The sequence below is a fragment of the Cyphomyrmex costatus genome, unplaced genomic scaffold (assembly GCF_001594065.2).
Source record: "Cyphomyrmex costatus isolate MS0001 unplaced genomic scaffold, Ccosl1.0 scaffold530, whole genome shotgun sequence".
Taxonomy (NCBI): domain Eukaryota; kingdom Metazoa; phylum Arthropoda; class Insecta; order Hymenoptera; family Formicidae; genus Cyphomyrmex; species Cyphomyrmex costatus.
The window spans coordinates 192-12,823 of NW_017279525.1; the positions used below are offsets into that span (position 1 = coordinate 192).

General features: G+C 28.3%; 2 protein-coding genes across 2 annotated transcripts in view; one reads left to right on the plus strand and one right to left on the minus strand.

Annotated features, from left to right (window-relative positions):
• The first annotated feature begins 442 nt into the window (after positions 1-442).
• On the plus strand, positions 443-3,597 carry LOC108778938 (sialin). The gene is made up of 9 exons (XM_018546263.1): positions 443-634; positions 1,288-1,418; positions 1,495-1,600; positions 1,722-1,806; positions 1,897-2,117; positions 2,287-2,433; positions 2,538-2,670; positions 2,786-3,027; positions 3,251-3,597. The coding sequence occupies exons 1-9, from the start codon at positions 479-481 to the stop codon at positions 3,464-3,466; spliced, it is 1,437 nt and encodes a 478-aa protein (XP_018401765.1). The 5' UTR covers positions 443-478; the 3' UTR covers positions 3,467-3,597.
• A 2,466-nt stretch (positions 3,598-6,063) lies between these two features.
• The window catches only part of LManII (Lysosomal alpha-mannosidase II), a 12,012-nt gene continuing 5,443 nt past the window's right edge, over positions 6,064-12,632 (minus strand). The window contains exons 8-17 of the mRNA XM_018546254.1: positions 11,772-11,985; positions 11,491-11,687; positions 10,969-11,171; positions 10,220-10,416; positions 9,331-9,541; positions 9,122-9,239; positions 8,522-8,798; positions 7,787-8,032; positions 6,456-6,605; positions 6,064-6,291 (exon numbers count right to left, since the gene is read on the minus strand). Of these exons, the coding sequence (XP_018401756.1) occupies positions 6,064-6,291; positions 6,456-6,605; positions 7,787-8,032; positions 8,522-8,798; positions 9,122-9,239; positions 9,331-9,541; positions 10,220-10,416; positions 10,969-11,171; positions 11,491-11,687; positions 11,772-11,985 (2,041 nt within the window). The remainder of the gene's footprint in view (positions 6,292-6,455; positions 6,606-7,786; positions 8,033-8,521; positions 8,799-9,121; positions 9,240-9,330; positions 9,542-10,219; positions 10,417-10,968; positions 11,172-11,490; positions 11,688-11,771; positions 11,986-12,632) is intronic.

Here is a 12,632-nt window from a genome sequence, read left to right on the forward strand (position 1 = left end):
AGGTATTGTGTGCCGATTCAAAGGTCATTCTTGATTTTAGCAGAGCAAACAGAAATGCTTCGCGTTATACAATAATCATTCTTGTATTATTCCGACATGAAATATACACAAGTACTTTAACAAAAAAAAATTAATAAATATTGCAAAAAGTTATCAATTGCAATAGTAATAAATAATAATTAAAATAATACAAAAATGATTTACAACTTACAAATGTCGTTAGCTTAATGACAAATATGATATTAAAATTAATATACTTTAATAATAATTGTAAACTTAAAAAAAAATTATTTTTGAAATATATATATTGAATTGTTTATTAGATTACTATTAGAAAATTGTTAATACATTATTATTACATCGTTGAGAATATATTGTATTTAGTACATTGATATAATTATTATCTTAATTGACTTTTTATAACAACAGATGTTTACGTGTTACAGAGAAAATCCCTCGAAGAGGAATCCTCGGAGCAATGATGTTTTTGGCTTGTATGTTCTCCTACGTCATTCGTACTAATTTATCTATAACTATTGTCGCTATGGTAAACACTACAAGCAAAGATGGTGGCGTCGGACCAGCTTGCAGTGTAGCGAATATAAAAAGCAATAAGAGTATTGTGCTTAAAGATGTAAGTCTCGTTCGCTAAAATTTTCACGTGAATATGTTGTTAATTCACTAACGTAATTTTTGATAACAATATTACGAATATTATATTATATTAAAACATATAATAATTTTTAAATAACAAAAACTCCTGTATAAATCAAATATAAACTTGGAAAAAAAGGGCACTAGGAATTAAGCGTAGATAACTTTACGCAAATGCTGATATATATCAGACAAAACTTTTTTATTATCAGGAGACGCGGTAGTGTCTCCAGCCATGTTCAAAAACTGATAGACGCTACAAGTCTCTTCGAGCCACCAAAATCCATTTTTAGGAGATGCATAACTACTAAAATTTAAAATAATAATTATGCTTACATATTTCAGCTCATTTTTAAGCTTTCTTCAGAGACAATAAAATTACATAAATAAAAATAAAAAAGTTTTGTTTGATATATATCAGCATTTGCGTAAAGTTATCTGTGCTTAATTCCTAGTACCTTTCTTTCCAAATTTTATATTTGATATTATATTAAATTTAAATATAGTATAAAATGTAATACAACCGCTTACTCCGAACATTATTAATAGATATTTCTTCATGTAATAGAATTCTTTTATTGCAGTAAGTGTATATTCTGTAATATTATAAATGTATCTTTTCTTACATTTTAGTTCGGAGAGCGTTTTGAATGGAATCAACATATTCAAGGATTACTGCTGTCGGGATATTTTTATGGTGTCTTGCCGGCTAGTGTACCAGCTGGGCTTTTAGCTGAAAAATACGGAGGTTCTAAAGTAGTAGCGTAAGTATAATCGAAATTGATTACCGTTAATCAACTATCTGTATTTATTATACTTATTCTTTATCTCTGATGTTAGATTCGCTACATTAATACCCGCAGTATTAAATCTTCTGATGCCTTGGGCTGCTAGTGTTCACTATGGTTTTGTTTTTGCACTTCGTTTTGTAATGGGATTTTTCGGAGTAAGTCACCTAAACATTATATACGTCTTTTCTAAATATTATGTTTAATACCATTATATAAATTATATTTTGAAGAGTGAGATACGTAAATTTTTAGTAAGACTAATATATTAATTTATAGGGCGCTGTTTATCCTGCTCTTCACGCGATGATTGCCAGATGGGTGCCTCCTGGTGAGAAGGGCATGTTTGTATGGACTATGCAAGGTATTATTCTCTTCTTCATTTCTTTATCTTTGTAATAGAAACTTTTTTGACAAAATATATGTTCACATATACTGTTTTCTTTTTTTCAAGGTGGTCCATTTGGAACCGTAGTAACATTCGCTTTATGTGGTGCAGTGATCAGTGCTTACGGATGGAAAGCTGCGTTTTATGTTACAAGCGGGCTTATGTTAATTTTTTATGCCTTGTGGGTATTTTTAATCTACGATACACCGGATTTACATCCTGGTATCACAGAAAAAGAGAAAATTTATATAAAGGAAAAAATAGGCACTTCCGTCTCGAAACAAAAAGTATGACATATATATTATATATACATATATATATGTAATTATTTTTTTTTATCATTTAATACTTTATTTGATAAATAATGTATACACATTCTTCGTCAAATAAAGTATTAAACGATAGAAATAAAAAATGTAAATAATTATAAAATAAACTAATATATCTTTTATACAGGTCCAGTTACCGGTGAAAGCAGTCGTTACATCTCCACCGTTTCTAGTATTACTGTGGGCCCACTTTGCAAATATGTGGGGTATTTATTTTATCGCTACAAATGGACCCAAATACACGTTGGAAGTCCTTGGTTTCAATATGAAATCGGTATATCTTATGATTTTGTTTCATAAAGATTATTCCAATTGTAAAATATTATTTTACAGTCTTCTTTCTCATTACTAAAGACATTTTAATATTTTTATATATAGGGTGGCGCAATAACTGGATTACCTTACATAGCTAGATTAGGCGCTGGAGTATTATTTGCAGCAGCGGGCGATTACGTGCGAAGAAAGAACTTTTTATCTTTAGGTTGGATAAGGAAATTATTTATGTTATTCTGTAAGTAATTTGAAACAGAGTTACATTTGTCGCAATTTCAAAATTGAGTTATTAAAATGTATGTACGTAGACAATTATTATTTAACCGATAATTCATAAATATGACTGTTAATAGCTCATATGGGACCTGCAATTTGTCTGGTAGTAATGACATACGCAGGTTGTGATGCTACAACTGCAATGATAATGTTAATATTGGCATTGACCTTTAATGGAGCCGCTTGCCAGACCAATTTACAGAATCATCAAGACTTGGCACCAAACTATGCCGGTTCTTTATATGGAATTATGAACACATTTGGTAGTTTTCCTGGATTCATTATTCCACCCATTATTGGCGCTTTAACCAATGAAAGAGTACGTTATCTTTCCATATCAAAATTACATTCAAAATATAAATAAGTTTTCTAGTTTTTAAAAATGCGGTTTATTAAAAAGCACATCATACGTGTATATGAAATAATATATTTTTTATATTTTTGTGTATTTGTGCATTTTTGTTATTATATTATATACATATAACTGTATATCCTTTTTTTATTATTTTTTATTCTATTTGTATTTATATTTTGTATTATAGAACGGCGTGGAAGAATGGCGTATAATGTTTTGGATATCAGCGATAGTATTTACATCGGCAACAGTCTTATTTTGGCTATTTGGATCTGCGGAAATTCAATCATGGAACGATTCGACTCATACTAAAGTGCCTACTGTTTCCGAAGAGGAGAAGCAGATAAACGAAATGACGAAAGATGGGGTCGATACAGAAACTGAGGAAAATGAACGTCTCTAGTAAATTAGGAGATAAAATAAAAAATCCATACATCACAAAAAGATTGTAGAAATATTTAATTGCGAGATTTTTTTGCAACATTGCAAAAACTTTGCAAAATGTTGTTGCAATGATGATGCAACAATGTAAAATGTCCGCTTCAAAATCCGTTTAAAAATATTGCAATACAATGTAGCAGTAATACAATATGTTACATTATAATATTTTTTTTTATATTTTAAATGTCATTATATTACAATACTTTGACATATAACTTTCAATAAAAATTTTTTTAATTAATTTTTGTACAGAAGAACCAAAATATATATCTCATTTACTTTCGTTTTTTAGATTTAATTTTTAAAACTGACCTTTTAAAAAATTATTTTATTAAAATGTAAATAAAAAATCTGCTAATTCTTCGCTTTTTATTCTATCTTATAAGAATTTTTATTTACTAGAATTCAAAATAGACGCCATGTCTATTTTGTGATATATATTAGTCGCGACGAAAGCATAGAACATTATTTTTCACAATATTTGTAAAATGTTATTGCGGAAGTAATATTGCAAAAAAATTTTCACGATTGCACTTTAATATGCAATGTTGTAAAAATCATGCTGCAAACATCTGTGTTGTATGAGAATATGTATATTTATATCTGTACAAAAACTAATAGTCTAGTGTGCCAAGAAGAGAATGCATAAAATTGCTGTAAAATTTTATTTCTCTGTTAAAATGTCACACTTTATATACAATTACAGACAAATGTTTGTACAGCTGTTAAATGCATAAAATAATCGTTAGATTAATTATTATATCAAAACGTAAAACGAGAGAATTAAAATAATGTACAGAATATTCGATGTATAAGGTACGGTCGATGTGATACTAATGATAAAGAATGCTTGGAAGCATCTTTGTGATTGGTCAATTAGTAAGAAATAAGCGATAACACCAGAAAGATATCAGGGAGCTTCATCGGTGCCGGGACTTGAACCGAGGCCTCGAGTCGTCCATATTAGCAAGCAACCGTCTTGCCGCGAAGCCACACAACCCTGACATTGGTCAATTAGTAAAATTCTTCTGATTGATCATTTAAATGCTTTGACCGTACCCACAGAATGTTCGATACATTTAGAATATGCTCCAGTTATAGATATATACACGTTGCTAGAATATCACGATATATCTTTCGTCAAACTCTGATTTATTTTTTTACATAAAGAGTTATTTTTTCACTGCTCTTTTTTATTATAACTATATATATATAAGACTGTGGAAGTTGAAATTTAGATTTTATACATTATTCGTAATTTTCAAACATTTATGTCATTTCAAATGTGAAGTATTTATATCATATATCTGACATTACATTTTGTCATTCATACATTTGAGGAGTGTTACGATTGTTATTATCAAATATCCGGGAGGGCTATAAACGTGGTATTCAAACAATATGTAATACATTGAAATGTAAAAGAATACTCTGTAGTGCATTTTTTATTTTGTGCCAAAGTACACGTGTATGTTGCTCTGATTTAACACTCGACGAAACAGCAGTCGATATATTTAATATTAGATTGAGGAACCTTGACATTGTCTTCGAGCCATTAAACAGTTGAGGTTTCTTGATATTACATTACGCTTGATACATATTATATAAATAATTATATATTTCTTGTTATGCGTAACAAATTCTTTTTTGTGAAGCAATTTCATAGCTGTGATAAATATTGGCACAATAGTTTAACAGCGATTTAAATGATGTTAATTTTTTGAGACTATAAATTATTTCAATGAACACCTCAAATAAATGCGAAATATATTGAATACGGGTTCTCACTCTGTATGCAACAACTTGAACTCTATTGATCGCGTGTAACAAGAAATCTGTATATGTATAGATTCTTTCCGTTGTTTACGAGCGCTCAAATGTAATGATAATATAAACTCGAATCTTCTAATTTTCATTTATGAGATGCATCCGTGAAAGAAGTGGCAATGTCAAGATAGAATATTTGCATCTAAAGAAATACATTACGCTCGTGAATAAGCGGAAAAGAGAAATACATTACGTTTGTAGATTGTGAGAATAAATGTTACGTATAATCGTACATTAGAAATTGTACGTTCGCATCGTAGGAAAATAGATATTTAAATGTATTGTTCTTACATTTGAAAAAGACGATTATTATTCGAATTTCTGACGCAATGTTTATCGTACTGTCAATAAACGATATACTACGAATTACATTAAAATCTGTGTGAAGCAAATATTTAGCAATAATATTTGTTGCGCGTGTCAATTGTAAAAGAAGATATATGAAGATTACAACTCGCTATTTTAAAGTACATCATTCATAGCGCACATAAATATGCATCATAATATAAGTTATATCATTTTTTTCAAATTATTACGATTTCCATATCTTCCTTTTCATATATTTTTATAATTAAGTCATGACATCATTTGTTTTATTTCACATAACAATTTATAGATTTACATATACATATAAGAAATAATCGAATATATATTTAATGTGATTTTATTATATATAGTAATAAAGAAAATCATGTATCCACAAGTAGTAAAATTTATTACATATATACACATTTAAAAAGGTCTTCGTTTTACTGTGAGAATAAACGTCCGTATTTCCATCGGTTTCAAGAGAATATTGATTACATTGTCGTGAACCTCTACAGTTTGTCTGCTTTCATTTCCATTTTGGATATCATTCGTCTCTGATTCCCATTTCATAGGTTTATTTTCGCTTAATAACTGATTAGCCCCTAATGTGGTTTCTTTGATCGATTCAATTGAAAACATCGAGAACAGATTCTATTGAGATAAGATAAAAGAATTGCAAAAGAATTTTTCTTTTATTGTAAAGACAGGTTCTAATTAATATCTCTGATTAATTATAGTAATCAAATTTTTGTAATATGTTGATAATTGCAAAAATATATAATTAAAGACTTACTTTCAAAAAAATAAAAATTTACCTGAATGTCAACTTCTACTGGTTGAGACATTCGCAGACCTTCGCCGACTTCAAAGAGATGCTCCAATCTTAATAAAATTGTGTCATCTTTCCAAGGTTCTAAGGTAAGAATGTGCACATTCGGTGGCAATGTTTTATTAAGACCAGAAGTCTGTAACAATGTATAAATGTTTATTAATGAAAACATGTCAAAATATCATATTTTCTTACAAGATAATTGACAATCGATATAACAAATTTTGAAAGACTATTTTAACTCCTTCAGCCTGATTTTATTAGAATCATTTATCCCATTCGGGCGGTTACAAACCAATTAGCTAATTATGACATGCCAGCTAGAGCCTTAGCTCTTATTACATTTGAATAGATATTTCGGCGTGATGCTTATTGCGACACGTTTCACTGCCTTTTCAAGACTTTTTAATATACTTTTAAACTACTTGCATTGTGACCCCACGCTAATGCTCTCAATCACTCATTGTCAGAATCTTTAATGGAGAAAGAAGGGTAAAGGGCATAAAAAAGTATATGCAATTAATTTTTAGCTAATTTTATGAACTTTCGCGTTTACGACTTCTATCTTAATTATTCATAACACTTTTTGAGCCCAAGGTGCCCATCGAAGAGGTTTTCTAATGTAACGAAAAACAATCATTTCCAATGATTTTTTGATTATATAATTTGGATAATATATCATTCGTCTCTGGTTCCCATTTCATAGATTCATTTTGAAAGATCACGTACTGATTTGAAACAATTTGTTACGTAATTTACTTGTCTTAATTACATGCGATTTAATTATGTAACTTTGTGACGTAATTGTTTTTTTAGTAGGGAGTTCTCTCTTTTCTACTCCTCGTCCTTGCCATCTTATTATCCATTCCTAACTTGTTAATCCGATGAGACGATGCAAAATTTACAAAGTACTTTAAGAAACTGCCAATAATTTTACAGAAATATTCACAACAATAACAGCCAATAAAAAATATAGAAATAAGCATAAAAATTTTAAATGTGCGCAGACATGCCCGCATTCTTAAATAGAAAGGACACAGGACGTAAATTCCGTACTTTTCTTAGTCATATTCTATGATCTTGTGATGAATGAAAAAACGTCACGTCACAGTACATTAGATTTTAGTTTATGTCGATAAAATTAAATAATTTTAACGGATATAATGTCTTCAAATTTGATGTACATTACAATAACGTACGCGGGAAATGATTAAGCAAAAAGTCCTAAATAAAAAAATTCTTAAAAATAAATGCACATATAATTATAAATAATTTTGTATCTTCTAAACCTAAATAGAGATTAAATATTATACGTACGAAACTTTTGAGTACAGCACATATGTTTTCGATACTGCTGAAATTAATTGGTGCACCTAAGATCCACGGATGCAAGGCCAGCTTAAGCGCTAATTCCTTTTCCTTTAATACGAATGTATCCATGTTTTTCACTTTACCTCCAAAGAGATAGTGCGTACCTCTCACTACTAAACCTTCGCCAAATGCAGTTTCATTCAATGCTTCATCCACACCAAATGCATCATCCTTTAGAAGTCTTCGATGAAGCTACAAGCAATTTTAATTATTACATATATTAGTATATTATAATAAAATGTTATATATTATTATTCAAATTCATATAACACATCTTAAAATGTTATATATTATAGTAAATACACATACGTGAAAGCCAAATTTACAATAATTAATAATCATTGATAACGTTTTCTTTATAATAATAAACTTGCATTAGTTTTAAGTAATTTGTAAGATTTACATTGTAAGTGTAAAATAAAAATAAATAACATTTAAAAATGGAATCGTCCAAATATGGATTTTAAATTCTATTTTAGTAAAATTTATAATGTACAACTCACTTTAGATATAAACTTCATATTTGAAACAAATTTTATGTATTATAAATTTACATTAGCCTTATATAAATATTTCAATATTAAATAATTATATATACATATCTTATAATAACTTAAATTTTATTAGAGACAGCAAATAACAATAATTACAAAAATGTATCAATTAAATTTGAATATTTACCATCAGTTCAACGTCACCGTCCTTTAAACTGCTTCCTCCTTGGGCACGATCGACAAGGACATTTAATTTTAATTGCTTCTTTTTATCTTTAAGTGTAATTTTACTGGTCACCGGATAATAATTGCCAGATATTGGCTCCTTCAAGTCCAAGTTCCATGTTGATCGATAGTTTCTTATACGCTTTAACATCTCTCTTCCATTGCTATCCGTGTAAAACGTTTTGTCTGTTTTTAGATTGCTGGAGTATCTCGTGATTATCTCTTTACCAATCTTATCTCTAAAATAAAGCAATTTATAATCATTATTTAATCAATTTTTTTATATTTATTCAAATTTAGATTTTATATTGGGAGTACAAATTTAGTTCGGTCCGTTTTCCAAAAGATGATCTCCTCCAAAGTCATTTTTTCGAGATGGAATTCGAAAATTGCCTGAGAGATGGGAAAAAGTAGTAGCCAGGATTAATCTGTTCATTCATTTTATTTTGAAATAAATGTATTTTTGAACACAAAAACGGACCGAACTAATTCGTACACCTAATAAATTTTAAATTATTCAGCGAGTTGTATAGATAAGAATTAAGTATTGCGACAATAGTACTTGACAGGTATCGGTCCAACAAGCCAATCAAATTCAATATGCTTTTCTTCCGGATAAATTCGAACTACTTGACTAACCCAATCGTTTATTGTATGATGGAGTTCTTGCACAACAGGACCTATAGAAAATAAATTTTGTGGAGCGATGCATTTATAATATATCATTAGAAATAAAGTTTTTTGTTCAAAATAAATTCTGTAAATAAATACCTTTGTATATCTTATACGATCCGCTATATGCAAAATTCCTGGCCGATAGTTCTTTAGGTCTGAAAATATACGCACCGGATGATCTATTTAAAAAGTTCTTGTTATTACCCTCTGCTCCTATGTAGTAATGAAAGGATTGTACGACGTCCATGTTTTGCTTATTCCAGTGTACTGTTAAGTCACCATTGGTATTAACGGATATATTATACAGCTAAAAATTTTTATAAAACAATTTAATTGTTATTTTCGAGATTAGTTGATGAATACTTGTGTTATCTCTCCAACCAAAATTAATTTTATTATGTTATAAAAAAAGATTATAAAACTGATTATCCAAATAAGAAAATTATCAGGGTTGGCAACATTACTTCATATAAAAATAACTCGTTAGCGTTATTTGTTATTGATTTGCAAAAGTAACTCATTACCGTCATTGTCACTCAAAATGTAACGAGTCATTACCTCTTTTTTTACTAATAGAATATTATGTACAGATTTTTGTCGTAAATATAAAAAGATGTCACAATTCTATCTTTCAGTACATGATAAAGTTTAAAAACTTATAAATATACAGGGTGTGCAGAATTTAAATATCAAAACTTCGGGAGCATATAGAGAATTGAAATTAAATTAACATTTCCACCTGTTATTCAGTATATTATAAATACATCTACCAACATTAATTTGTATTCATGCAAACAAAATACCGTTCATATTTAAACCACTCTTTTATTTAATGTCTAATATATTTGAAATATATTATATAACAATATATTGCTTAATTAGTTTGTTTAGTTTATAGTAAGAAAAAAGACGCAGTATTTTAAAAATGTATGTATTTTATATTTTAATGATTTATATTATATATTTGTATGGGAGATCTATTTACCTCATTACTTATAAAGTTGGCTGACTGAGGTTGTTCAACTACATTTTCTTGTATTTTTTCGATGGAATAAACTAGTATACCGAGAGGAGGAATATCTAAAGTGCGGAAAACGACTTCGTTTATCGCATTGTTCTTTCTTCCTGGGATTTTCTGAACTGCTTCGGGAATCGGTACTATTTGCACGGTTGGATATACTCCTGTTTAATCAAACTCTAGGTTATATATAGTAAAAGTTCATTAAAATTATTTTAAACTAAACAAAAAATGCGAATAATTATTGCTTTATATATGTATTTTTAAAGTTAACCATATTAATACCATATAAAATTTACTTTAATTATATAAATTTAATTATTATAAAAATACTAGAGACTACAAATTACTTAATTTATCTGTCCATATCGAAAATATTGCATACATTTTGTAATTATGATGTTAAATTGCTTGTAAATATACGTTCGCATTCTTATTTTGAAAATTCTGGTTTCTCTTTTTAAATATATTCTTTTAATTTCGAACTATTTCTAAAGTAATGTTTTTAAATCTTTGGACGATATATAAGTTGACTATCATTTTTTTACGAATATTGTAAAGTATATTTATAGGGTTAATTTCAGCACCGTTAATTGTTGCGGCCCTTGATTTTATTTGATTGGAGATTGATTTGATATTTATATTAGTTTATCTCATATTCTGATATTTTAGATCAAGTGTATGTATATCGTGTATATATATACATATATACATACCATCAGTGAGTGATTGAACAATGTAAGAATTTTCTTGAACGGGGACGCGAATGTAAGTAGAAACAGGCCTGCTTAGAGGATTGTATACCACAGCTATAAACGTGTCACTTTTCTCAGAAAATTCACACGAGCTAATATTTAATTGCAAACATGTGAATAATTTAGAGGATGCTGCTGTACTATTTTCCATCCCTGACCATTTCCTGTTTTATAAACATTAACAAAAAATTCATTTTTAAATTTTGTAAAATAACAATGGATTTGTAATGTTTTTACACACACACACACGCGCGCGCGCGCATGCATGTGTGTACATATATATATATACAATATATATAAAATTAGACTCCTTATAATATATAAATATTATAAATTTGATATGTATATTCCGTATAGAAATGCCATGATGAAAATAGAAATCGGAGCATAAGTAAAATGTAAGGAAAGAGTACGAAACTTCTAGGAAGCGTAAATTAAAACAACGAAACGTAAAAGAAACGTTTACACTTAGAGAATATTTACCATATAGCTTTTGAAATTATTTCTCCAGCTTGATCCATACTCTTATATAATATACGAGAATAATCGTTTGCGACCAATTGTTTTTCGGTACCGGTTACGGCATCATGATGTTGCATCACTCCCATTGCTTCACGGAAGTGTTCCAAGGATTTGTCATAATTTTTTAAATTTGTTAGGGCAACAAGTTGTTTGCTTGCCTATAAATAAGCGGTTTGTTATTTTGAAAATATCGTTCACTTTAATTTGATAGATTAAATTTTGATTATCTTTGATCATCTTACTTGTAACATATTATTTCCTTCACGCTCAAAGTATTTCACGGTTGGTCTCGACGAGAAATAGCCGGTCCAGAAAGAGTGAGGATCGCTCGCATATGGAAAAAAGTCATCGCTCTTACTAGGCCACTGAAGATTCAAATCGTTCAAAGCCTTCAAGTAGCATGAGGGTGTCGAGTAAATTACATTTACCACAGAATTATTACGTTGATTAGTGTATCTAAAAAGATTATAAAAGAACTTTTATAGTGTTAAATTATATAATGCATGTTAATATTTTTGAATTATTTTATTAAGATTTGATAGTAATTGAAATTTAAAATTCGAACCGAAAGTATTGAATTATTTTGAAAATTATCAAAGATATATCATGATATAAATAATATAATTTATACATATTATATCAAAATATGTATTATAGGTCAACAATCTTTATTTTCAATTTTTATAAATTTTGACAAATTTTTGGTATAGTGGAGTCAGTATAATGCTATCAAAAATTTGTTTAAAAATTGAAAGAAGATTAATAATTATATCCTGCTTTATGTTAAAATTTAATTGTTTATGTTAACTGTATTAATACTTTTATATAAAAAAAACTTGTAATTCGCTTATTAAAATATTTTGTTGAAATATTACAAAGAAATAAAGACAAAAAGATTTCTCATACTTCATATAATTCATTTTTCAAGTTCAGAAAAAATGTTGCGTTCTTTATCAATTCTATATTTGATATTATTTATTATTTTTTTATTTTCTTTAATTAATATTTTTATTTAATTGTTATTTTATAAGCAGATATAATAAGAAGTAAGAAATCAGAAGTAAAATAACATTATATATTTTTTTAATAATGCGTTCTTGTAT

Excerpts from the sequence above, each read along its gene's own strand:
- LOC108778938 (XM_018546263.1), top strand. The coding sequence starts at position 479 with ATGATGTTTTTGGCTTGTATGTTCTCCTACGTCATTCGTACTAATTTA. Across the intron at positions 1,419-1,494 it reads GGAGGTTCTAAAGTAGTAGC|ATTCGCTACATTAATACCCG; the intron begins GTAAGTATAATC and ends CTCTGATGTTAG. Across the intron at positions 2,671-2,785 it reads GAAATTATTTATGTTATTCT|CTCATATGGGACCTGCAATT; the intron begins GTAAGTAATTTG and ends GACTGTTAATAG.